Source organism: Anolis carolinensis, chromosome 3 (genome assembly GCF_035594765.1).
Source record: "Anolis carolinensis isolate JA03-04 chromosome 3, rAnoCar3.1.pri, whole genome shotgun sequence".
NCBI lineage: Eukaryota > Metazoa > Chordata > Lepidosauria > Squamata > Dactyloidae > Anolis > Anolis carolinensis.
In genome coordinates this window covers 166,010,687-166,036,014 of record NC_085843.1, presented here as the reverse complement: position 1 = coordinate 166,036,014, position 25,328 = coordinate 166,010,687, and the positions used below count along the sequence as shown (strand labels likewise).

Here is a 25,328-nt window from a genome sequence, read left to right as displayed (position 1 = left end):
TAGAGGAGTGAAAATTGCCACACACAGAGGACAAATCTACCACTTTTAGCCCACCAAGTTTTATAATGTTTGAGTATCCCCCAACATTTAGGGATTTTTTTTCTTTCTATAAATAAAATCTCCTTAAAAACATTCCCCATTTCCCCCTTGCTGGCCCTGCCCTCTAACTTCTTCAGAAGCAGCAGGAGGGAGGTAGAGCAGGGCACTATTACCTCCTGCCAAATGTCAAAGATGCCCCACACACCACTTACACAGCCCAGTGCCCTGCTCCACTATTTCACTTCTTTAACTGGTGGCAATGGGGGAAATTGTCCTCCCCTTTCCATCATTTTTGGCAATTGCATGGTTTGTCTTAGAGTTGCCGCCTTGACTCCTTGCCTGCTGCTGCTGCCTGGCTGGGCATCTTCCTCTCCTTCTCTCCTCCATCTTTCATGAAAGGAAAGTGGTTCCAGACCCCCTCCTCTTCTTCCTTAGAATCATAGAATCATCGAGTTGCCATCCAGTCCAACCCCCTGCCAAAAACCAGGAAAATGACATTCAAAGCACCCCTGACAGATGGCCATCCAGCCTCTGCTTAAAAGCCTCCAAAGATGGAGCCTCAATCACACCCCGGGGCAGAGAGTTCCACTGCCAAACAGCTCTCACAGTTAGGAAGATCTTCCTAATGTTCAGGTGGAATCTCCTTTGTGCTTCTAATGCTACTGCTGCCTGGATGGGTGCCTTCCTCTTCTTCTCCTCCTCTGTCTCTCATGTAAGAAGGTGCCCCCAGCCCCCCTCATCTTCCTCCTTCACACCTCTTACTCTAGAGCAACCTTAACCTGGGGTTCGGGACCCCTGGAGGGGTCACAAAGGGGTGCCAGAAGGGGTTGCCAAAGACCATCAGAAAACACATAATTCTGATGGTCTTAGGAACCCCTTTGGCAGAGAAAGCTGAAAATCTCTCTGCCAGTTTGGTCTAATTCTATTGTTGGTAGGGTTCAAGGGGCTCTTTGATTGTGGGTGAACTATATATCCCAGCAACTACAACTCCCAAATGTCAAGGTTTATTTTCCCCAAACTCCACCAGTGTTCACATTTGGGCATATTGAGTATTTGTGCCAAGTTTGGTCCAGATCCATCATTGTTTGAGTCCATAGTGCTCTCTGGATGTAGGTGAACGATAACTCCTAAACTCAAGGTCACTGCCCACCAAACTCTTCCAGCATTTTCTGTTTGTCATGCGGGTTCTGTGTGCTATGACTGGTTCAGTTCCATCATTGGTGGAGTTCGGAGTGCTCTTTGAGAAGAGGTGAATTATAAATCCCAGCTACTACAACTCCCAAATGACAGTATCAATCCCCCCCCCCAAAAAAAAAACCTCACCATGTATCGGGTTTTGCCCCTGACATTAAGTCCAGTCGTGATTGACTCTGGGGGTTGGTGCTCATCTTCATTTCTAAGCCGAAGAGCCGGCGTTGTCCATAGACGCCTCCAAAGTCATGTGGCCGGCATGACTGCATGAAGTGCTGTTACCTTCCTGCCGGAGCCGTACCTATTGATCTACTCACATTGGCATGTTTTCGAACTGCTAGGTTGGCAGGAGCTGGGGCTAACAGCGGGCGCTCATTCCGCTACTGGGATTTGAACCTGGGACCTTTTGGTCTGCATGTTCAGCAGCTCAGTGCATTAACACACTGCGCCACCACCAGGGGCCCATGTATTTGTGCCAAATTTGGTCCAGTGAATGAAAATACATCCTGCATATCAGATATTTACATTACGATTCAGAACAGTAGCAAAATTACAGTTATGAAGTAGGAATGAAAATAATTTTATGGTTGGGGGTCTCCACAACATGAGGAACTGTATTAAGGGGTCGTGGCTTTAGGAAGGTTGAGAACCACTGCTCTAGAGTAAGAGGCATGAAGGAGGAAGAGGAGGGGCACCTTCCTTGCATGAGAGACAGAAGAAAAGGACCTTCCTGACCTCCAGGAATAGGAGAGTAAATGAGGGTTTACTTTTTGTTTGCTGGGGCCACTGCTGTGTGGCCAAAAATAATACAAAGGATTGGAAATATGAAACATCCCTAATTGTGAGATAAATTCATCAGGGGAAATGTGTGGCTAGTTATGACAATCTCACCATGATGTATGTGGCATTAACAGAATTGCAGTAGGATCCATGTGGATCAGTAAGGGGAGCAAAAATGTTGTTCTTCAGCATTGACAAGCACTTAGATAGGAACTCAGTGCTAGCACAAATATCTGTAACACAATTCATGAAGTAGATTAGATTGAGCAAGTTTAGGTTCACTCAACAAGGTATTCAGTTAAATTGGGATTTGAGCATGGGACTCACAAGTCCTAATGTGGAGATCCTATTTTCATTTATTTTTAAAAGACCACCTTTCCCCATGAATGTGGGCATTGCCTGAATTGGAAGCATGACTAGTAATCAGTCTCTTTCCCATTATTGTTGCCTATTCTTTGAATGTGGTTTTCCACTTCAAACATAAAAGGATACATCAGTATTATAAAACATACACGGTATTACTGCTATTACTATTACAAGTACTACTACTTCTAAACATAGATGTGGAAGTGAAAGTGACATTGAGCAATATAATGACACGAGAGTATTTTGTCATGCCCTGTGTTCTATTAAAAGTTGAATTCAGCACTAATGATTTTTAACATCTTAGTTTTCCCCACCAGCAATTATTTGTTGAAAGCCATCCAGATTGGCTTGTACATGCCATTGTGTGTGCATCATGGAAACATAAATTAAATCTGTCAGTCTTTTGATCTTCATGCCAGCTCCAGTGTAACTGCTTATTGTAAGTACTCATAAAGACCCCTCTGTGTTCTAGAGGGAGCCTTTTTTATTTTATTTTTTTGCCTCTGCACATGTTTTTATCACTTTCCCCCCTTTAACACTCCTTTTGAAAAATGACATTTATTTGTCAGCAGGAGAAATAATCTTGTCAGATATAGTCCTTAATTATATATTCTGATCAATGCGTTTTATTCTTCACTTCAGGATACAATCATCACACAGCAAAGAAACCATGTAATATAAAGTCACTATTAGCTCTGGCAACTTTAAATCCCCTACAATTACTATTTCAGCTCTTTTTCACTTGAGGGTGGTTCCTTTCTCAATTTTATGGTCGTGATTTTCACTCAACCATTTTTTTAATGAGAAAAAGGATTTTATTATCATAATACATTTAAGCTTAAAAAACTACCCTTCGAGTCTGCTATTATTACACTGAATATTGCAGTAGAGAATAAATGGAAACCATTTTCCAGCCAGTCCCACAATTCCTCCAAAGCCATTTCTTCAATGGACTTCATCTGTCAATTTACCCATCCAGCTGACATTTTACTATGTAATTGCCTACTATTTCCAGTGATAACCAAACATAGTTTTAAGCAATAATAAAAAAAAATCTTGGCAAAAAAAATGGGTGGTTGAAAATAGTCTTCCAAATAATTAAAAAGTAAGATCATGGTGTAACATTTTAGAATCATGGAATCAAATAGCTGGAAGGGGCCTCATGATGATCCAGTCCAACTCCATGCCCAGTGTAGGATCTCCAGCTAAAACATTCCCAGCAATAGCAGTACAGCCTCTCTTTGAAGAGATCAAAGAATGAAGATTCCCACCTTCTAATGTTCAATTGAAATATATTCTCTGCTACCTTAAAATATTAGATCAGCAGAGTACAGACCTGAATCCTCTTCTCTGAGACAGCCCATTACAGTATTAAAAGAGTACAATCATGCCACTTGTCACTGTTGTCAGTCATCTCTTCACCAAGTTGAACATGCCCAGCTTCTTCAGTCTTTCTTCAAGTATTCTATTCTTCATTCTTTTTATTATTCTTGTCTTTTGTAGTGCAGGAACCTACCCATGTTATTTCTGTCTCTGAAGTCAATTGTATCCGTTAAAGAAGGTATACCCAAGAAGACATCTACTTCATTAACTGAGCTAGACAAGTCAAAATATTGACTTTTGTCAATATTCTTTCTGAATTATGGGCATTCTCAGCATTGAAAGCTTGATCAAGGGTCAGCCTACAGACGAAGATAATGCCATTTGCTTGCCTGAAGAATCATAGAATCATTGAATCATAGAGTTGGAAGAGACTTCATGGGCCATCCAGTCCAACTCCCTGCCAAGAAGCAGGAAATCACATTCAAAGCACCCCCGACACCTGGCCATCCAGTCTCTGCTTAAAAGCCTCCAAAGAAGGAGCCTCCACTACACTATGGGGCAGCAGTTTCCACTGTCGAACAGCTCTCACAGTGAGGAAGTTCTTCCTAATGTACAGGTGGAATCTCCTTAAACAGCCTTAAATAAATAAATGATCAAGTCAGAACTACTCAGAGACATATTTCAGAAAAGCCATCCTCAATCTGGTGCTCTCTAGTTATGATGGGTACAGTCATGCTGACTGCCTGATAGGGTTTGTAGTCCAATGCACCCCGTGGACACCAGGTCACCTTAGAACACATGTATCAAACTGAATCCATCCTGCCATATGTGGCCTTCTGGCTACTGGACTACAACTCCTGTACCCTTTATCATTAGACATCATGACTATAGCTGATGGGAGTTGGGATACAGTGACACCTGGAAGGGCGCAGTTTGTTTTGTTTAGTCAGGATAAGATAAAGGTAAAGGTTTCCCCTGACGTTAAGTCCAGTCATGTCTGACTCTGGGGGTTGGTGCTCATCTCCATTTCTAACCCAAGAGCCGGCGTTGTCCGTAGACACCTCCAAGGTCACATGGCTGGCATGACTGCATGGAGCGCTGTTACCTTCCCACCGGAGCGGTACCTATTGATCTACTCACATTGGCATGTTTTCAAACTGCTAGGTTGGCAGGAGCAGGAGCTAACAGCGGCCGCTCACGCTGCTCCCGGGGTTTGAACCTGGGACCTTTCGGTCTCCAGCTCAGTGCTTTAACGCACTTCGCCACCGGGGCTCCTTAGTCAGGATAGTGGGGTTTAAATTTAGATACAAGGCTTGTGGATATGATGTCTGTCTTTAAAATATCCTTTAACCTTTCCACAATCTCAGAATCACAAGTGCTATTGGGCTGCAATTCCTATTATCCCAGTCCATAATCAAAAGTGATGGTACTTGTTGTTCAATAACTCCTGGGGACTCAAATTTGGTAAAAAACTAAAGATCGAAGACCACTATGTTAAAAAGTTATAGTTGGACCTCTATACCCATGGATTCCCCAGTCATAGGTTCAATGATGGCAACCATAAGGCTGAGGTGGCCTTCGATGAAAATGAGTTTGACACTCCTGCCTTACAAAGTATTTTATTCCATACATGCCTCCCATCAAGGTCATCTGAAGCAGTCTTTACACATGTTCTTTTACTACAAATAGAGTTGCTAAATCTCAGGGTCTGGCTCTTTATTCTCCACAGGAAAGAATCTTAAGGTGAAAACACTGCCTTGAAATATATGTGTATTCATTTCTCCTTTGTTAGACTTGGTGTTTTTCACCTGAATGGCAAATTCTATGCAATTGTGGCTGTTGGTCAATAGTTATCCACCTTTATGTCATCACTAAGTGCTTCCCTGAGTTAATGACACCCTTGTAACTTCATCAGGGCTGTTCCCTGTAATACCACAAGAGGTCATCCCTAGGTCTCAGTTTTGGCCTTGAAATATGAGGGATTATATTGACCTGATAAAAAAGATGAAAAGGAGCCTTGCCTTCTCCTGCTGGCACATATTTGGCACACAGAGTACCTTTGGCAGGGCTGCTGTTTCAAAGCTGAGGAGCTACAAGTGGAAGCAAAGAGGAGAGAGTCCCACCTATTTCTCCATTGTAGTTAGAAATTAGAAAATGCCTTTTCTATGGTTGCATTCATTCTTTCCCAACTCCTTTTTCTAGGACACTGCTTCTTAAACTGTGGGTCCCAATCGTAAATGGGGTCACTTTAGTTGAATGTTGAGGTCCTGAAAAATTTAGCAACTGTAAAAGTTTTCTGAATGCCACCTAGTGGCTGATTTAGACATTTACATATATCTTTTGTGGAGTGTTTACAGTGCATAAGATGCTTTAGCTATATTTCATAAAAAAGAATATTTAGCAAGCTTTGCAAATACTGATTTGTTATCAGTAAATGTTTGATTTTTATACCTATTTTATAAACGTATATACCAGGCATCACATTAAAAAATTGTGCTGAAAGGGGTCACAAGTGAAAAGTTTAAGAAGCCCTGCTCTAGGAAACCATATTTAATCCTTCCTTTTCCAGCTTTCCCCCTGCCGGGATATTTGCTAGGTTCTAATATTCATGCATTTTTAGAAATGCTAAGGTTTGGTGTTAATCTGATTCTACTAAAGGAGTAGATTTTAATTGTACATAGCTTTGAATACTACATTTATTGGGAAGATAATCAAATTTTATACATATAAAGGAAAATGCGCATGGATCCTGTCTATAGCTTTTAAAATGCACACCACACACTTGTATTCAGCCTCATATAACATTTGAAAATAGATTTATGCCACCACAGATAATCTTAGTGCTGGGTGTTATTATTCTCCCTGTGCTGCTATTAATCCTGATGACAAAATGCTGTCATAGAAATGGGGCACATTACATATTCAGCTGAGTATTAGAGTGTATTGAAACTAGTGTCTGATCCAGAATACATTTTTAAAATCTACAGGAAACAGGTAATTGGGAAGAAAAAATAATCCTCTGCCGGTCTTTAGTTGCTCTTTTCAGAGCAACTTTATTGTTCTCCTTCAGATGTTTATATCAGCATAAATATTTCACTTTAATTTTTCAGGAGTCATTGCCTTTTTATCAGCATTTATGACCCAGCATGACGGATGTTTCTTTCCTAGCTGGAGTTGTATTTAAAAAAAAAAAAAATCTGATGGCTACACTTGTACAAAGTCCATTCCAGTCAATTCAAATTTATTATGCCTATTACGTTTCTGTATGGAGTTTAATATAACATTATTCTTAAGTCCAGAGGCCATTAAATAATAGTTTTAATATCTTAACTCATTTGTAGGAACAACACATCATATTTAAATCTTCATTCATTGTCATTTGCAGGGTCTCTTCTTTTTCATAACTCATCAATTTGATAGTACAGTAGAGTCTCACTTATCCAACATAAACTGGCCGGCAGAACGTTGGATAAGCGAATATGTTGGATAACAAGGAGAGATTAAGGAGAAGCCTATTAAACATCAAATTAGGTTATGATTTTACAAATTAAGCACCAAAACATCATGTTATACAACAAATTTGGCAGAAAAAGTAGTTCAGTATGCAGTAATGCTACGTAGTAATTACTGTATTTACGAATTTAGTACCAAAATATCACGATGTATTGAAAACATTGACTACAAAAACACGTTGGATAATCCAGAACGTTGGATAAGCGAATGTTGGATAAGTGAGACTCTACTGTAATAGTGTGTGTTTTCTATTTGGTCTGTCTGTCTGAATTGAGAGGTTTGACTCTGCAATGACTCAGATTTTCCTGGTTCCTAAAAAAAGATATCTGTTATGCAGCATTTTTTAAAAACATGCTCCATTTTGTGCTTTTATCTTTACACAATCATATCATGCCATCACTCTATTTTATCCACTAAGAAAAGAAACTAAAAGTATATCCTCCTATTCAAAATCTTCAGTGTGTGCTGGCATGACTCGGTAGTTTTAAAAAATATACCAACTAATGGGCACTGGCAAATCAATCAAAGTAGCCTTGATGACCATATACTGCATAAACACGTTTTTCCTCAGGAGACAGGACAATTTCAACCTCAATATAGAGGCATGGGATAAGAAAAAAGGTGACAGAATGAATTTAGCTAGACAAAAAGGAGAAAAAAGGAGCAATTGCAGGGAGCTGCCAAGCCGTGAAGTCATTTTGGAAGCTCTGTTATTACTTGAGAGAGTTCTGAATTTCAACCATGACACTATCTTTCCATGGTGGTGGAGTTGTGTGTGGGCATGAGAGGCTATGCTGATAATAGCAGTATTTCTGGAAGTGTTTCCTATGTTAGGCAGGCTTTCTTCTGCAGAGACAAACTAAATGTACCAAACAGGTACTGAGAAGCAGCAGTAGTGAAGGAGTGACACTAGTTGAGGATCTTTCAGAAACAATGGCAGCAATACCATAGCTAAGCTTGTTACTACTGTGTAGACAAAGGCAACATAGATCTGTTTTTAATGTATTTTACTGCGAAAACCCTATGAAGAAGCCATCCAAAATGGAACAAGAGATAGTGCCAGAAGATTAGTCTCTTATGTCTGATGGCACCTAATCAACTATTATGATTGACCCTGGTAAAGTGGTAAAGTGCTTAAAGGTGAAAGGAAAGTCTGAAGCCATACAACATGTTTTATAGCAGTGGTTCTTAACCTGGAGTCCCCAGATGTTTTTGGCTGACAACTCCCATAAACATCTGGGGACCCCAGATTGAAAACCACTGTTTTATAGGAACATGGAATGTGAGAAGTATGAATTAGGGAAGTCATAACAGAAACATTGCAATTCTTGTGATGAGTGAGCTAAAGTCGACTAGAATAGGACATTTTCATCAGATAACCTCACTATGTCTTACTCAGAAAACTCAGAAAATTTAAGAAGAAACGGAGTGGCATTGATAGTGGGGAGAGATATAGCATAAGCAGTCACATGATATAACGCAAAATCTGACTAATAGTATCAATAAGATTATAGGGAAACTACAGATTTTGGGTGTCATGAGACAACAGCAGAATATTAGATATTTCTTTTGTTATTATAGTATTTTTACTACCAGAGATGCATTCATTGAGTTTTCTGCCTTGTATGTCAACACAGTGTACTGGTTTGGACTAGGACTAGAAACCTTGTTAGATCACATAAATAGGAAATTTTTGAAGGCAAACAACAACAACAACAGGATTATTTTTAGAATGGCACCTTGACTTTGATGTCTGGGTATGGGCTGAGATGTGCCATTTGCTATTCTGCAGTTAGCATTATTTGTGGGTCTGTTCTACCATCTAAGTTTCTGTTGGTACATGTAGCAAAAAATCCAGTCACAATGGAGTCACAAGGGTTAATTGGAAAGTTATAAGTCCCACATTGTATTATGTTTTAGCTTTGGGTTTTTATTTGTTTATCGTGTCAGAAGCGAATTGAGGATACAGTTATAATGTATTTAAAAACATGAACAAAGTTAAAAATCCACAAATAGTTTTAGCTTTGGATGAGCCTTAGCAACAATAAGAAACCTGAAGAGCAACTGTAACTCTGCAGGTTGCTATGCCTGTTCCTTTGACTTGTCTTTTGTATCTTTGAAACTGCATCCTTGAAACATGTTATCTTGGCTGGATCATTTTGTGGTGAACTTTTTCAAGTACATCTTGATTTTTGTCTGCATTGATTCACTGCTTTGCTACTTTACTGCTGTAAAAGAAATTGAATGAAAAATTGCCCTTTGGGTATAGATTTTCTTACTTGAGAATTATCACGATGAGCTTCACATCACCATCCCTGAAATGTCATATTTGTCCAGATGACAGTGCAGCATGGATTCACTTTGCATTGCTGGGGATTCCTTTGCTTCATCATAAAAAAAAAATCTACATCAGCATGGGAGGAGTTATGAAATATTTTTCATGGACGTGCTCTTGAGCTGGGATGCTGATAAAGTCTCCCTTGTTTATCATTCTTGTTCAGGCTTATGTGTTCAACCATCCTTGCATCCACTGGTGTGAAGGAAACACCCTGTTGTATAAGAGTGATATTTCCCATCCTTCATGAAAATGTGATCAACATATGGAGTGGAGACCTACTCCAGTAATACTTGGTAATTGTAGCATGCATACCAACATTCAAAGAGCTTTATATGTGTTATCTAAATCTGCAAGACTAGTTAGTAAATATTATTGTTGCTCCGTAATAAGGAGAAGATGACTGCAAGGCTATTGAATTAATTCATGGCATGATTCAAACTGGACACTGTCTGATTGGTAGCCTCGTCTCTGAATCATTCATTCAATATCATTTTAAAGCCTTCAAAGAAACAATTGATAAATTACTTCATGCAGTCAGCATACCAAGAGCATGGTAAAGTTACTTTTGAACTGTAACTTCCAAGCCCCCTCCCAGTTAGCATGGCTTATTGTCATGCTGCCTGGAAGATTCTGGGAATTGTAGTACAAATGTAACTTTTGAAAAATGCCATTTAGTCTAATGAAAAGTTTTTAAAAATATGCTTGATGCCATCTTACATTGTGTAAATAAGTATATGTACAGAGTCAGTGTAATGTAATGGATTGTACGTTGAACAATTGCTTTGGAGAATATGGTTTAAATCTTCGCTCAGTCATGGAAATCCGCTGGGTGATCTTGAGCAAGTTGCACTCTCTCAGCCTCATCTAAACAAATTTTGCTCTGAACAAACCTAACCTAGGATCACTTTAATGTTGTCATATATCAGAAACGACTTGAAGGCATACTGTTTTCTATAAAATTAGTGGCATAATGGTACCCTAAGTGATGTAGGATTCTCTCTAAATGGCTCTTAAATTTGTGGAGAAAAGTATTAGGAATACTGAAATCTCATATCACACTTGGCAAGGTTTTGGAGAAGACTGATGAAATTGAGGCCAACAGCAACTAGGTGGGACTGACAGATTGTCAACTGATCCCAACATAGTGCCTAAATGTACCAATACCAAAGGCTTTGGTTCAGACTGCCCAATTTGGTGTTCTTCAGGTAGACTGGATTACAAACTGGTCAGTGGCAGCTGTAGTCAAATATACTGTAAGACTTCCACATTTGCTGAGGTTAGGGAATCAATGCACCTACAAAAGAAGAAAAACCGCAAATAAAAAATCTAATTTTTAGGTGAAATAACATCTATCTAATAATCTCCATCATGACTCTAGGGCACTGCATAACTTGTCAGCAGTAAGGGGCCAAAATTAGTTAGACTAAGACTCTTGGGACTGCAAAAAGGTTTTTAGCACTTCACTTTCCAAGTAAGGAATAATGAATGATTAATTAAGATTGTTGTTGTGTGCCTTCAAGTCGTTTCAGACTTAGGGCGACCATAAGGCAGCCCTTTCCCAGAGTTTTTTAATCAACCTTTCTTCAAAGGGGACTTGCCTTTGTTTTCCTCTGAGGTTGAGGAAATATGACTTGTCTAAAGTCACCCGATGGGTTCAGAGCCATAGTCTGAGGTTCAAACCACTACACAACCAACCTTCCTTCCTTCCTTCCTTCCTTCCTTCCTTCCTTCCTTCCTTCCTTCCTTCCTTCCTCTCCCTCTCTCTTTCCCCTCTTCCCTGTCTCCTTCACTTTCTTTTTCCTTTCTCCCTCCCTCTCTTCCTCCCTCCCTCTCTCTCTTTTTACTACCTCTCTTTATTTAATTATTTATTTCTCCCTTTCCTTTTCCCCCTCCCTCCTTCTTTCTTTCCTGGGGATGGATGCAAATAGCAGCAATGGCTGGAGTGATAATAACGATAATAATAATGATAACAACAACAACAACAACAACAACAACAACAATTTTATTTTTATACCCCGCCCCCATCTCCCTGCAGGGACTCGAGATGGCTAACATGGGGCCAAGCCAAAATGATCACAATAAAACAGGATAAAACACACATCATCAATGAGAAATTTAAACAGAATAAACCCATTATAAACAATAATGTAGTGATTAAATAAAAATCACCATAAAAAAGCAAACCAGCGATTAAAATAATAAGAGAACTACTCTTATTATGCACTCAGCAGGTCACACCAGCAGCTTGTGCAGGCCACATGTTGTATAGATCTGCTCTGTAGTAACTGTTTAGCAAACGCTGGCCATACAATCATGCTGGGGGAAATCTACAAAAGCCTAGAGAAATTTTCTCTCTTGGAATCTTTAGCTGCTCCAGAATGAATCCATGGTCAGCTTCCAACGGAGATGACCATGTCTCACTGGAGGATCTAAAGCTTCTTAGAGAGAACATATTACTCTATTTTGTGAATAATAAAATTTCCAAATGTGAAACCGGAGATTGTAGAGGACCAACTCTACTTAATGAATTGGTTGAAAAGGCTGCCCTGTCTGCCTGAACTCTGAAGCGCATTCAATTTTGTAATAGCATCTGAACTGTTTTTTAATTTAGAGTTAACATTCAGTAATTCAGGATTCTTGTGCAGCAAGATGCCTTCTTTGCCATCTTTGAAACCCGTGGTTTGAATTAAGTGGCTGTCCAACAATAGCGGGTGGTTTTTAATTCTCTTAGGTCACTGTATTTTTATGGGAAAACCTTAGGTCTGATTTTTATGCAGCAACCCAACATACATGAAAAATCTATTTTCTACTTGAAAAGAGACTTTTAGCAAGGACAGACATAACATTAAAGATAGTCAGATGTATAAAGTCCTGGACAAATGCCCTCAAAATGGGAAAAGAACACTGTGACCTGCTAAATGAAGAGAGGGCCACTGCTGAAAAGAGAGGGTAGGGAGAAGAAATCCATTAAAACTTGCTACCCAGCCAATCTTACCATGCTGAGAAAGTTACATACTTTAAAAGATTTGTGTTAAAAATCATTGGAAAGAAGTCACATATATCCACCTGGAATCCGCACATCTAGTTGTAAAACTAACGTTATTGTCTGTTATAGGAGATAGGCTAGAAAATTGTGTTATTGAATTATGCTCACAAATAGAAGATGAGATACAAAAATATTCCTCTAGGAAATATCTTGTCATGACTGAACAGTTTCCTGTTTATGTTTGGGATATATCATTCTGCACCGATCTTGCATACAAATTTGCCATTGAAAACCAAGCAATGTCTCTCCATCTCAACATATATACTTGCTCAACCTTTTTTATTTACTTATCCTATCAAGAGATGGGCAGATATGTATTACGCTGCTTAATCGTCTGAAAAGATTACAATGGCATCACCACATAATTTTGAGTTATTACGACAGAGACATTTGTTTTATGCAGGATAACTGGGATCTGACTGAAAATGACCAGAAATGTCAGCATCATTTTAGCCATGTTTTAACAGCATGGCTCAAAAGAGTTCCCTTAATGGGTAGTTATAACCAGAATATGGTTCATCCAGCAATGCTATTACTGAAACAGGCTGAAGGTTTTAATGGATTGCTGTCAGACTGGGACGTAACAAGCAAAGTTTCACAAAACTGCTCCAGTTAGGATTATCTTCAGCATTTTTAGAGCCAAGCTATACATTGTGATAAGTATAATTTTTAAAGTAGCTTTACCATTACCTAAAAAAGAAAATGAAACATGAAAAGTAGCTGGTTCTAAAGCAGGAGAATGATGCATGTAAGTGTGTGTGTTGATTCTTTCCTCATATCAGTAATTTCCAAAACAACATGTAACCTTGCTTGATGGAAGACTATACAGACAGTCTCTGAGTTAAAAACATCAAATTTACAAATGACTCATAGTTAAGAATGAGACTTAGACAATTGGAAGTGAGAGAAATCTACCCCTAGGAAAGGAAATTCAATCCTGAAAGAGTTATCATGGGGAAAAGGTGTCTCAAATGAAGCTTTATCACCAGTCCTTGTTTCCACAATAAGCCAATTTTTCCAAAATCCAATTATAACAGGGACAGAAAGTAAGGTGAAATCTTCTGAACAGGGGCACAGGGAGAAAAACAAACTCACTTCCCCATGCTATCCAAAGTTTGTGTGTGTGTGTGTGTGTGGCTGGAGTTACACTTAAAAATGTAACTGTTCCAACTAACATACAAATTCAACTTAAGAACAAACGTGCAGAACCCGTCTTGTTCGTAACTTGGGGACTGCCTATACAGCTCATTAGTCCATTGCAAGCTACACTCCCCATTTGAATTGGGGCCTCCATGCATCTGCTCTTATTTTCTGATAAAGAAACTTGACACTTGTGTCTTTAAGCCTGTTGGATATTATTGCAGCATAGAATTTGTATAAAGCATTGGATGAAGATAAGATGGATCAGCACCTTATATCATTAGCACTGTTCAGGAAGAAAAGTGTTATTTACAGTTAAAATAAGTGAGAATGTGACTGTCACCATTCTTGTAACATTGTGCCTAGTTGAAGGGGTATATCTCTCTGAGATGGCTGGGCTCTCAATGCAGTTATGACAATCCCTGGACAGAGACAACATGACCAATGCATGAGATATACACCTCAGGTGTCAGATTTTTGTGTTATGAAATGGCAATAAAGTTTTAATTCATTATCACCGCACAAACCTTGCCTATCCGGGGGGGGGGGGGGGGGGATATTCTTGAACTTATTGTAGAAACAGAAGAAATGCTTAATAGCAAGCTCTATTGAAATGAATGATTTCCATCTGATGTTACCATAGGGTTGCCCTAGAGTAGAAGTTCTCACCCTGGGGTCCCCAGATGTTTTTGGCCTTCAACTCCCAGAAATCCTAACAGCTGGTAAACTGGTTGGGATTTGTGGGAGTTGTAGGCCAAAAATATTTGGGGACCCCAGGTTGAGAACCACTGCCCTAGAGGTATCTTCTCTAGTAAGGTAAAGGTAAAGGTCTCCCCTGACGTTAAGTCCAGTCATGTCCGACTCTGGGGGTTGGTGCTCATCTCCATTTCTAAGCCGAAGAGCCAGCATTGTCCGTAGACACCTCCAAGGTCATGTGGCCAGCATGACTTCCCGCCGGAGCGGTACCTATTGATCTACTCACATTTGCATGTTTTCGAACTGCTAGGTTGGCAGAAGCTGGAGCTAACAGCAGGCGCTCACTCCGCTCCTGGGGTTTGGACCTGGGACCTTTTGGTCTGCAAGTTCAGCAGCTTAGGTCTTTAACACACTTCACCACCGGTGCTCCTTCTTCTCTAACGATTCACTATATAGTGCATTCTGGCACATGAATGCTAAAGAATCACCTAGAGAAGCCAGGAAATTCCTAAAGTTGACATATTTTGTGGGATGTGGTTAAGTGAAGCTGTGGGTACTGGGATCACTCTACATTGTATTTTTAGAGCTAGGGATGAGGGTAGGCTATTGTGACATTTTCATATATTGTGCCAAAATAATTGGCTGGCATTGAGTAGTATACACCTTATTTTAGGAGAGGAAGAATGCTATTTTCGTCTTTATCTCGATAGGTGAAAGAACTTTGGATGGTTCTGATAATGTGCAAAATAACAAAAGTAGCCCAGTCCCATGATACACAGCAAAGCAGTGCATAAGGATGACCAGCAGCCATAGTAGAACCTCATACACTGTAAATGTGGGCAATGTACTTTCCAGGGTTACCAACCCTCCTGCCCTGTTACCACTTTCCAAGTAACAATTCAATGGGCCTTAAATTTTCAAGTTTAGGGAACTGGGAGATTTTGGTCAGGGATTTAAAAAAAAAAGCAACAAGAAGTGACTTAAAATGGTGTGGGACACTTTGGCCGAAATTGGCATTAACTCTTCATCTGAATTTAACTCACCTACAGGTATAACTCCACAAAGCAATTGATATGCCATGTCAAAAGAACAAGAAGATCACTTTTTAAGGACTTATTGAGTGGGAAGTTCCAGGAGAAAATGTTGCAGTAATGACCTTAGAATTATAGAATCACAGAATTGGAAGAGACCACATGGTGAGTGGCAAAAGACTACGTGATAATAGAACATGCTTTGCTTTTTTTAGTGCTGGGCAATATTAAGTAGAGAGACAATATTCAGTGTTCAGCAATAAATGGGTTATTATCTCCATTGTAGTTCCTCCTATCAAATAAAAATACTAATGTCATGGTGAAACTATAATCTTTTCATGCAACTCCTTTAGTATTTATATCATACATACCCTTCTTTCCTGAAGAAATTAGACATTTGAAAATATCAGTAGACTATTTCACTTGGCCCCAGTATTTTTAGTCTGGAGAATAATTTGATCCTATAGTATAATATGCTCAATCAGAACCAACACAAGTCAGATGCTTTTACAAGAAAATTAACTTGCATTAATTGTCAATGATACCACTCTACTCTGGATTAAAATGATTGCTTCTAGCTTCACATTATAGATTCTTTCTTTCCTCCAAATGTTAGCTTTGTTCTTTTATGAACTGTCTCAATAATTTACAATCCACCTAAAAAGTGTGATATTACTTTTTTATTTCACAAAAGCTACTTCTTCCGCTGTGACTATATCTTTTTAAACTGTATTTGTTTACACTATTTTTAAAACCAGAATTTAATTATGCAGTGATGACAACCTAAAATATTATTAGACCTTAATCTAATTCTAGATGAAGAATTAGAGATAGATAATGCCTATAATTCTTTGTTACATTGTACATTACACAATTTTGTGTGTATGTATATATATGTATGTGTGTGTATGTATGTATGTATGTATGTGTATGTATGTATGTGTATATGTATATGTATATATATATATATCTATATATATAAAAGGGTAATGAAATTTCGGCCTAGGACAAAACAACAAAACTACACATCCCAGAAACACTAAACTTGGCAGCACAACCCCTCATCCATGCCTCTACGTTCATACAACAAAAAGAAAAGAAAAATAAAGTCGTAATTAGAGGGAGAGGAAGAATTGTTTTTATCCAATTGCTGCCAGTTAGAAGGCTAAGCTCCACCCACTTGGTCTCCTAGCAACCCACTCAGCCCAGGGGACAGGCAGAGTTAGGCCTCACTTAGGCCTCTTCCACACTGCCTATAAAATACAGATTATCTGCTTTAAACTGGATTATGTGGCAGTGTAGACTCAAGGCCCTTCCACACAGCTATATAACCCATTTATAATCTTATATTATCTGCTTTGAACTGGATTATCTTGACTCCACACTGCCATATAATCCACTTCAGTGTGCAGTCGGACACAACTGGACTTAATGTCAGGAGATAACCTTTACCCTTTACCTTAACTACCACCAATTCCTCAATACTTTATTTCCCATACCACCATACTTCGCCACAGCAACGCGTGGCCGGGCACAGCTAGTGTGTGTGTGTGTGTGTGTATGTGTATGTATGTGTGTATGTGTGTGTGTGTGTGTGTGTGTGTGTGTGTATATATATATAGATAGATAGATAGATAGATAGATAGATAGATAGATAGATAGATAGATAGATAGATAGATATACACACACATGGGTTGAATATCCCTTATCCATAATGCCTGGGCCAAGATGTGTTCTGCATTTCAGATTTCTTCAGATTTCAGAATACAGTAGAGTCTCACTTATCCAACATAAACGGGCCGGCAGAACGTTGGATAAGCAAATATGTTGGATAATAAGGAGAGATTAAGAAAAAGCCTATTAAACATCAAAATAGGTTATGATTTTACAAAGTAAGCATCAAAACATCATGTTAGACAACAAATTTGACAGAAAAATTATTTCATTACACATTATAGCTATGTAGTAATTACTGTATTTACGAATTTAGCACCAAAATATCACAATGCATTAAAAACATTGACTACAAAAATGTGTTGGATAATCCAGAATGTTGGATAAGTGTTGGATAAGTGAGACTCTACTGTACTTTAATGTATATCATGAGCTATATTGGAGATGGAATCCAATTCTAAACAGAAACATTATTTACTATTCTCATACCCCATAAACACATAGCCGAAAGGTTATTTTATGTACAATGTTTTCAATAATTTTGTACATGTGGCAAAGTTTGCATACACTGGATTAGCAGCAAGCAAAGATCTCTGCCACCTATAAAGACAGGTTTGGATTTTGGAGTATTTTGGATTTCAGAATTTCAGATAAAACATATTCAATCTGTACTTACAGCTATGTAACACAGATGCTAAGAAATTGAAAAGATGTATATTGAAAAGTAAATAGTGAATAGTGAATTGAAAATATGTATGTTGGGATACCAGTAAGAGTGTCCTGAGACATATTGTCACTTTCTAGCCAATAGACCGATACAAAATAGGGCCAGTGTACATCAGTCCCAATGTGCATTGGTCACTTTGCTGGTTTCCTTCTTAGTAACACAAAAACTGCCTTTTACCAAAGACATGCATTATGGAACTGCCCACAGATGTAAGTCCCTTTATGAAAAGTCCCCAACATGATTGTACTCAACCTGAACAAACAAACAACACATAAGCACGATGCAATATCAGCATGTATTTATCCAACTCATTGTAAAAGTCAATATCGATGAGTGAAAAAAAAAATGAAAACCTTTAGATTCAGTGCCCAGTGGCATTCCTTGAGCAGTAATCACTTTGCATAACAATTTCATGTAACTGTTGCTCAATCTCTTCATATCTGTGTTAAAGAATATCAGGCCAATTACTTCTTACACAACTACTTCAATGATATCTAAAGGATTTATGACAAGAACAGTAAGCTCAAGTCCTGCCACAAAATTTAATTGGGTTTTAAGACTGGATTTTGGCCAGGCTATTTTAATACACATAATTTGTTCTTTAGCAGCCAAACTCTGGTACATCTACTTGTTTATTGTCATGGTACATGATCCACATTTGTTTCAATTATGGATTCCTGTGTCCTGACATTCTCCACTAGAAAACTTTGATACACTGATACACTGATCAGTGATGACAAGCCATCCAGGTCACAATGCATCAAAGCAGCCTCAGATCCTTATGTTCCCATTACTTTGCTTGATGATTCTTTTGGCATGCAAGCAATACTTTCTGAAATTCCCAAATAATTAAAAGTAGAGGAGCCCTATATTTTACTGGACAACCCTATGGCTAGGTCTTATGAGAGTTGCTGATTGTCAATTTGCTGTTCATTTAGTTTTAACTGGGCTGTGTATGACCTGTAGCTGCCTCTAAGAAAGTTTTGACTCTTTACCATCCCAGCACCAGCCCTGTGGAAACCAGATTAATGTAGTTACAGGAAACCGCCTTTGCCTAGTTTCCTCCCATGTGGATTTAGGACCTTGCACATTACTCTGACAGTGCAGGAAAAAGGGGTATCTGGGCCGAAGGTGTCAGATTTAAGCACTGCATGTGTGGGAAGCATTGCTTATGACATCTGCTAAAAATGGGCAGAAGTGATGAAAATGTCACTTCAAACAGGATTCTGAAAAAATGTTGATGTTACATTATGAAACACAGAGGCTGGCAAGATTTGTGCTGCAAAACAGCCAAGTACAATCAGTGTAACTGTAATCATTTCCATTCTTTTTGTTTCAAATGGGTTCTTTGTTCATATTTGCTTGATTTAAGCATAGGAAGCATTGGATATTTAACCTTAGGGCAATGGACTCCTCAATGTAATATTAATGGAATGTGGCACAGAATTTTTTCCATATCTGATATTGGAAATAGGCAGTCAGCGTTCTCAGGGCGCATCTACACTGTTGAATTAACATAGTTTGATCCCACTTTAACTGCTTTAGTTCAATGCTAAGGAACCTCATGGGGTTGTAATTTTACAAGGTCTTTAGGTTGCTTTGCCAAAAAGTGCTACTTTCGCCAAACTACAACTCTCAGGAGAGCTATCCAAGCACTGATTCCATGGTGAGTTCAGGAGGCCCCTTGAATAATTCTTATCTGAGAACAACTTCATCAAATAATTAACTAGCTTACTGCAATTCTAGGCAATTCAGTATTATAAAATATTCCAGTGTGCACTACATCGACTTCTTTGGATTTCTGCTATGCTTTCAATTGCTGCCAATTTCTGAAATTCAGAAACTTTCAGAAGATTGTCATCAAGCAGGGACTCCATCCTGTGCAAAATGCTCAGGGCTATATATGTGAACCCTCAAATCATATAGTAACAATTGGCTGAAAGCCTATTACTTTAGTAAGGAAGACGGTGGTTTATTAGTTTGGGGATTGCTGGGCGAGCTGTGTCACTTCTTTGTTCCCGATCCAGACCTTATCTGACCTCTCTGCATACATCTGTTTCTCCAAAACTAAACCATCCATTAAAACAGGATCCAGGATCCAGGGTCCCGTGATATTTGGAAGAATGGTTGTGGGATTTTAGAGAACTGTTTAGATGATATTGATGAAACCCCATGAATTTTTATATAAATTTCCTGCTATGCTTTGCAGTTGACGCTGGCATAGTGGCAGTTATTTCCTCTCCAGCTAAATACACATATATTATTGTCAATTAAAGATACTATTTTGGGTTGCAGACACAGCTTCTGAAAGCATGAGAAATGTGCAGAATTTAATGTAACTATTGGAATATCTTTTAACTATCTATATTATTTCTGCTAGTTTATGAATATGACCTAGTTCAAAGCTACTTAAAATAGGAGTCCACAGAGCACTGCCGGATCACAAGCCATTGACTTTCTGTCCAGGGTAAATTTCCAAGAAAAGAAGAAGCTGATGGAGGCAGTAGACACAAATATGGGATTGTACACTGGGAACAAAGAATTGCCAACCCTCTATGTCAGACAGTTTGTGAAGAACTGGCCTAGGGTGCGTTTACACTATAGAATTAATGCAGTTTGACACCACTTTAACTGTAATTTTACCAGCACTTTAACTTTCTCTGCTGAAGAGTGCTAGTGGCTCAGCAAACTACAAAGCCCATTGACCCAGGGCAGTTAAAGTGGTGTCAAACTGCATTAATTCTGTAGTGTAAATACACCCCTAGTCTATCTTGGAATGTCTGACAATTTCTGGGCATTACATTCTTCAAAGGAGCAGCATAAATAAAACAAATAAGGGAAGTGTGGTTTAAGAGTCAAAATTTCCTTTGGGCATAAATGGTGAGGATTATTGTTCCAATGTGCCTTCAAGGAGTTTCCCAGTTATGGTGGTCCTAGCATTGGTTTTTCTTGGCAAAATTTACCTTCCTTTGAGACTGAGAGAATATGACTTGCCCTAGGTTGGTTTCCATGTCTGAATGGAGAAATAGACTGGATCTACACTGCCCTATATCCCAAGATGTGATCCCATGTCAGGCCTGTAGTGAGGGGGGGGGGGTTAGGGGTTCAACACCCCCCCCCAATTTTTCAAGTTATAAAAAAAATCTCGTTTACTCATGAATTTTAACTGGTTAACCAAATCCCCATGCTAAGTTTATGAGATGCAAAACATTAAGAGTCCCTCCAGGCACTATCTCAAGCAGATATTGACAGGTTTGTAGCGGGGAGGGGTATGTGCTAGGGGTTCAACCCCCCACCCCCACCCCAAAATTTTCAAAACCCCTCCTGAAATTTTTTTCTGGCTACGGCCCTGTCCCATGTTATCTGCTTTTAACTGAATTATATGAGTCTACAATGCCAGATAACCTGGGATAAACAGATAATCTGGGATCAGATCTTGGGATATAGGGCAGTGTAGATCTAGCCGTTGCCCAACATGTAAATCATTATACCATAAAGGCTGTCCAGTCTTACAAATATGCATAAGAAGCAGGCAGAAGAAAAGCACTCTTGGGCTGGATCTACACTGCCATATAATCCAGATTATCAAGCAGATAATCCATGTTATCTGCTTTGAACTGGATTATATGAGGCCACATTGCCATACAACCAGTTCAAAGCAGATAATCTAGATTATATATGGCAGTATAGAAGAGGCCTTAGTTTTGTAAGATGCATTTTGCTTTCCCTTGGCACAAGAGGGTACTGTTTCCTATTCATTCAAGAAAATGGAGTATTTACAATGGCTATCATCGTGTCCCCTCTCAGCCTTCTCTTCTGCAGGCTAAAAATGCCCAGCTCTTTCAGCCGCTCCTCATTGGGGCTTGTTCTCCAGACCCTTGATCATTTAGTCGCCCTCCTCTGGACACATTCCAGTTTGTCAGCGTCTCCCTTCAGTTTCAGTGTCCAGAACTGGATACAGTAATCCGTGATTCTACACTGCCATATAATCCAGTTCAATGTGGATGTTATATAGCTGTGTGGAAGGAGCCTGAGTTTTTTTATGGTAGTGTGGAAGGGGCTTATCTGGCAACTATCCTAATGTGTCTTCCCCTATGAGCCCATGAGAACCTTAAGATCATCTGGAGAGACCCTGCTCTCGGTCCCACCCACCTCACAGGCACAGCTGGTGGGGACGAGAGACAGGGCCTTCTCGGTGGTGGCTCCCCGGCTGTGACATTCCCCAGTGACCGTGGCTCCCTCCTCAGTGACATTCAGCAGGCTTCATCCCTTCTGGGGTTCAGAAAAAAACTGAAGACCTGGCTATGTACGCAGGCATTTGAAGAATAAGCATGTGTCGGCTTTGACGCGGTCTGAATTACGGCTCTTGTATAAGGTCTGGTGGATGAATGGCATAAGCACTTTGCATTGTTTTAAACTTTGTATATTGTATTTTATGACTGTTTTAACTGTTTTAACTGTTTTAGTTCATTGTATAACAGTGTAAGGGCATCAATTGCCACTTGTAAGCTGCCCTGAGTCCCCTCAGGTGAAAAGGGCGGAGTATAAACAATTGAAATAAAATAAATAAATAAATATCAATCTCTGGTTAACTGTCAGCCAGCCTACTGTATCTATAAAAATATTTTATGCTTTTATAGTTTGAGAATGATATTTTAAAGAATGATTCTTTCTCTAAAACATGTGTTAAATTGTAGTAATAATAATAATAATAATAATAATAATAATAATAATAATAATAATAGCAGTTCAACTTTGTCTGTGGGCAAAGTGGGGCACCAAAAGAGTACCTGAATGAAAAGAGGGGTTGTTGTTTCCCAGGGGCTTTTCTGCTGTTTCCTAGGAGCTTTCCTGCTGTTTCCCAGGGGCTTTTCTGCTGTTTCCTATGGGCTTTTCCAATTTTTGTCCGCCAAGCAAAATATCCCCCAGTCGCGAGTGGCCTCGCGCTTCCCTTTAAGTCTATAGTCAGACCTAGAAAGCGACGCTGAAGAAAGCGGGGAGGCTTCCCGCTTCTTTTCGTTAGGCCTCGCCCTGGATGTTTCCACGGCAACGGAGAGCCGGTTCCCCAGGCAACGGAGAGACGCTTCCTCGCGGCGCCATGGCTGCCAAGAAGGCCAAGGAGAGGGAGAAAGAGAAGGAGAAAGAGAAGGAAAGTGCCCCTGCGTCCGTGCCATCTCAGGTAGGGCAACCTTCTAGCATGGCCCCCACTCCCATTTCAAAATACTCCCACATTCTCCACATGAGTGACTAAGTGCCCTTCCATACTGCCATAAAAGGTAAAAGTAAAGGTTTTCCCCTGACATTAAGTCTAATCCTGTCCGACTCCATTTCTCCATTTCTCCTGGGTCATGTGGCCAGCATGACTGCATGGAGAGCCGTTACCTTCCTGCAGAAACGGTACCTATTGATCTACTCACATTTACATGTTTTCGAACTGCTAGGTTGGTAGAAGCTGGAGCTAACAGCGGGAACTCACCCCCGCTCCTGGATTCGAACCACCAACCTTTCAGTTAGCAACTTCAGCAGCTCATTGGTTTAATCTGCTGGGTCACCGGGAGCTCCTATACAACCCATAATATCAAGGCAGATACTCCACAATATCTGCTTTGAACGGGATTATCTGAGTCCACTGCCATATAATCCAGTTCAATATGGATTTTATACAGCTGTGTGGAAGGGGCCTGAGGTTGCAACTACACTGTAGAACAGGCATAGGCAAACTTGGGCCCTCCAGGTGTTTGGACTTCAACTCCTACAATTCCTAACAACAGCAATTCCTATTAGGAATTGTAGGAGTTGAAGTCCAAACCACCTGGAGGGCCCAAGTTTCCCCACGCCTACTGTAGAATGAATGCAGTTTAAACTGCTATGGGATCCTGGAAGGGGTAGTTGTGTGATGGATCAACACCGTGTTCTTTATTTACAGTAGAGTCTCACTTATCCAAGCTAAACAGGCCAGCAGAACCTTGGATAAGCGAATATCTTGGATAAGAAGGAGGGATTGAGGAAAAGCCTATTAAACATCAAATTAGGTTATGATTTTTGATGTCTCACCCATTTCCCCGACATCTCCCTTTCCCTCAGTGATAATGTTTGTTGCAAATTATTTTCCTGTATAAATATTTTCAATAAAAATTTATTTTATAGAAATTAGGTTATGATTTTACAAATTAAGCACCAAAACATCATGTTATACAACAAATTTGACAGAAAAAGTAGTTCAATATGCAGTAATGTTATGTTGTAATTACTGTATTTATGAATTTAGCACCAAAATATCACGATATATTGAAAACATTGACTATAAAAATGGCTTGGATTATCCAGAGGCTTGGATAAGCGAGTCTTGGATAAATGAGACTCTACTGTATTTACTACTTTGTTTTTTTTCTCCCGCCTGCCCTCACTCCCTTATGGAAGGACTCTGAGCACCTTAAGATCGGCAACAATTTGATGCCGGTCAAACATAACTCTAAATACAAAACATCACATATACAAATGAAAACGAGAATGCATGATAAAAACGGTATTAAAAATCAACAATATTTAAAACCAGTTCTATCTCATTGCCATAATAGAAGTCAATTGGTTTTTTTAAGTAATGTTGTATAATTTTTATTATTTAACTTTGTTTACTTGTGTGTTGGCTTGTTTTGTTTTGTTTTATACTGATTTGATGTGTTATGTATCTTTTGTATTTATTCATGTTGTGAGCCGCTCTGAGTCCCTCGGGAGATGGGGAGGGGTACAAATAAAGTTTATAATAATAATAATAATAATAATAATAATAATAATAATAATAATAATTCAGTCTGTCAATTGTCTTCCCGAAAGGCTTCCTCCCAGAGAAAGGCTTTTATTTGTTTTCTGAAGAGCAACAGGGAGGTAGCCATTCTGATGTCCTTAGGAAGCGGGTTCCAGAGCTGAGGGGCCACCGTTGAGAAGGTCCTCTCTCTTGTTTCCACCAGCCATACCTGAGACAAGGGTGGGACCGAGAGCAGGGCCTCTCCAGCAAATCTTAGTGCTTAGGCAGGCTCATATCAGAAGATACAGTCAGAAAGATAGGTTGGGCCTGAACCATTCAGGGCTTTAAAGGTTACAACCAACACTTTGAATTGCACCCAGAAAACAAATTAGCAGCCAGTGGAGCTGGCACAACATGAGGGTTGAACACTCCCTGTATGGCACTCCAGTAAACAACCTAGCTGCAGATCTTTGTACCAGCTGAATCTTCCAGATGGTCTTCAAGCGTAGCTCTATGTAAGGTGCATTACTGTAATCTAATCTGGATGTGACAAGGGCATGGACCACTTAAGCCAGATCAGGCTTCTCAAGGTACGGGTACAGCTAGCACACAAGTTTTAGTTGGCCACCTGAGCCTCCAGAGTCAGTGATGAGTCCAGGATCATCCCCAAGCTATGAACCTGCGTCTTCAGGGGGAGTGTAACCCCATCTAGCACAGG

General features: G+C 39.5%; 1 protein-coding gene across 10 annotated transcripts in view; it reads left to right on the top strand.

Annotated features, from left to right (window-relative positions):
• Positions 1 to 25,328, top strand: part of cabcoco1 (ciliary associated calcium binding coiled-coil 1) — a 210,813-nt gene that overhangs the window by 97,730 nt on the left and 87,755 nt on the right. For 7 of the 10 annotated variants that reach the window (XR_010004460.1, XM_062975779.1, XM_062975781.1 and 4 more), the window contains 2 exons: positions 15,482 to 15,628; positions 22,889 to 23,044. The exons of 2 other annotated variants lie outside the window; for them this stretch is intronic. Coding sequence is in view for 7 of the 8 variants with exons in the window: in XM_062975779.1 (XP_062831849.1) it covers positions 15,626 to 15,628; positions 22,889 to 23,044 (159 nt within the window). In the remaining variant the exon portion in view is untranslated. The remainder of the gene's footprint in view (positions 1 to 15,481; positions 15,629 to 22,888; positions 23,045 to 25,328) is intronic. One more of the 10 variants, XM_008114766.3, reaches the window with a different exon arrangement.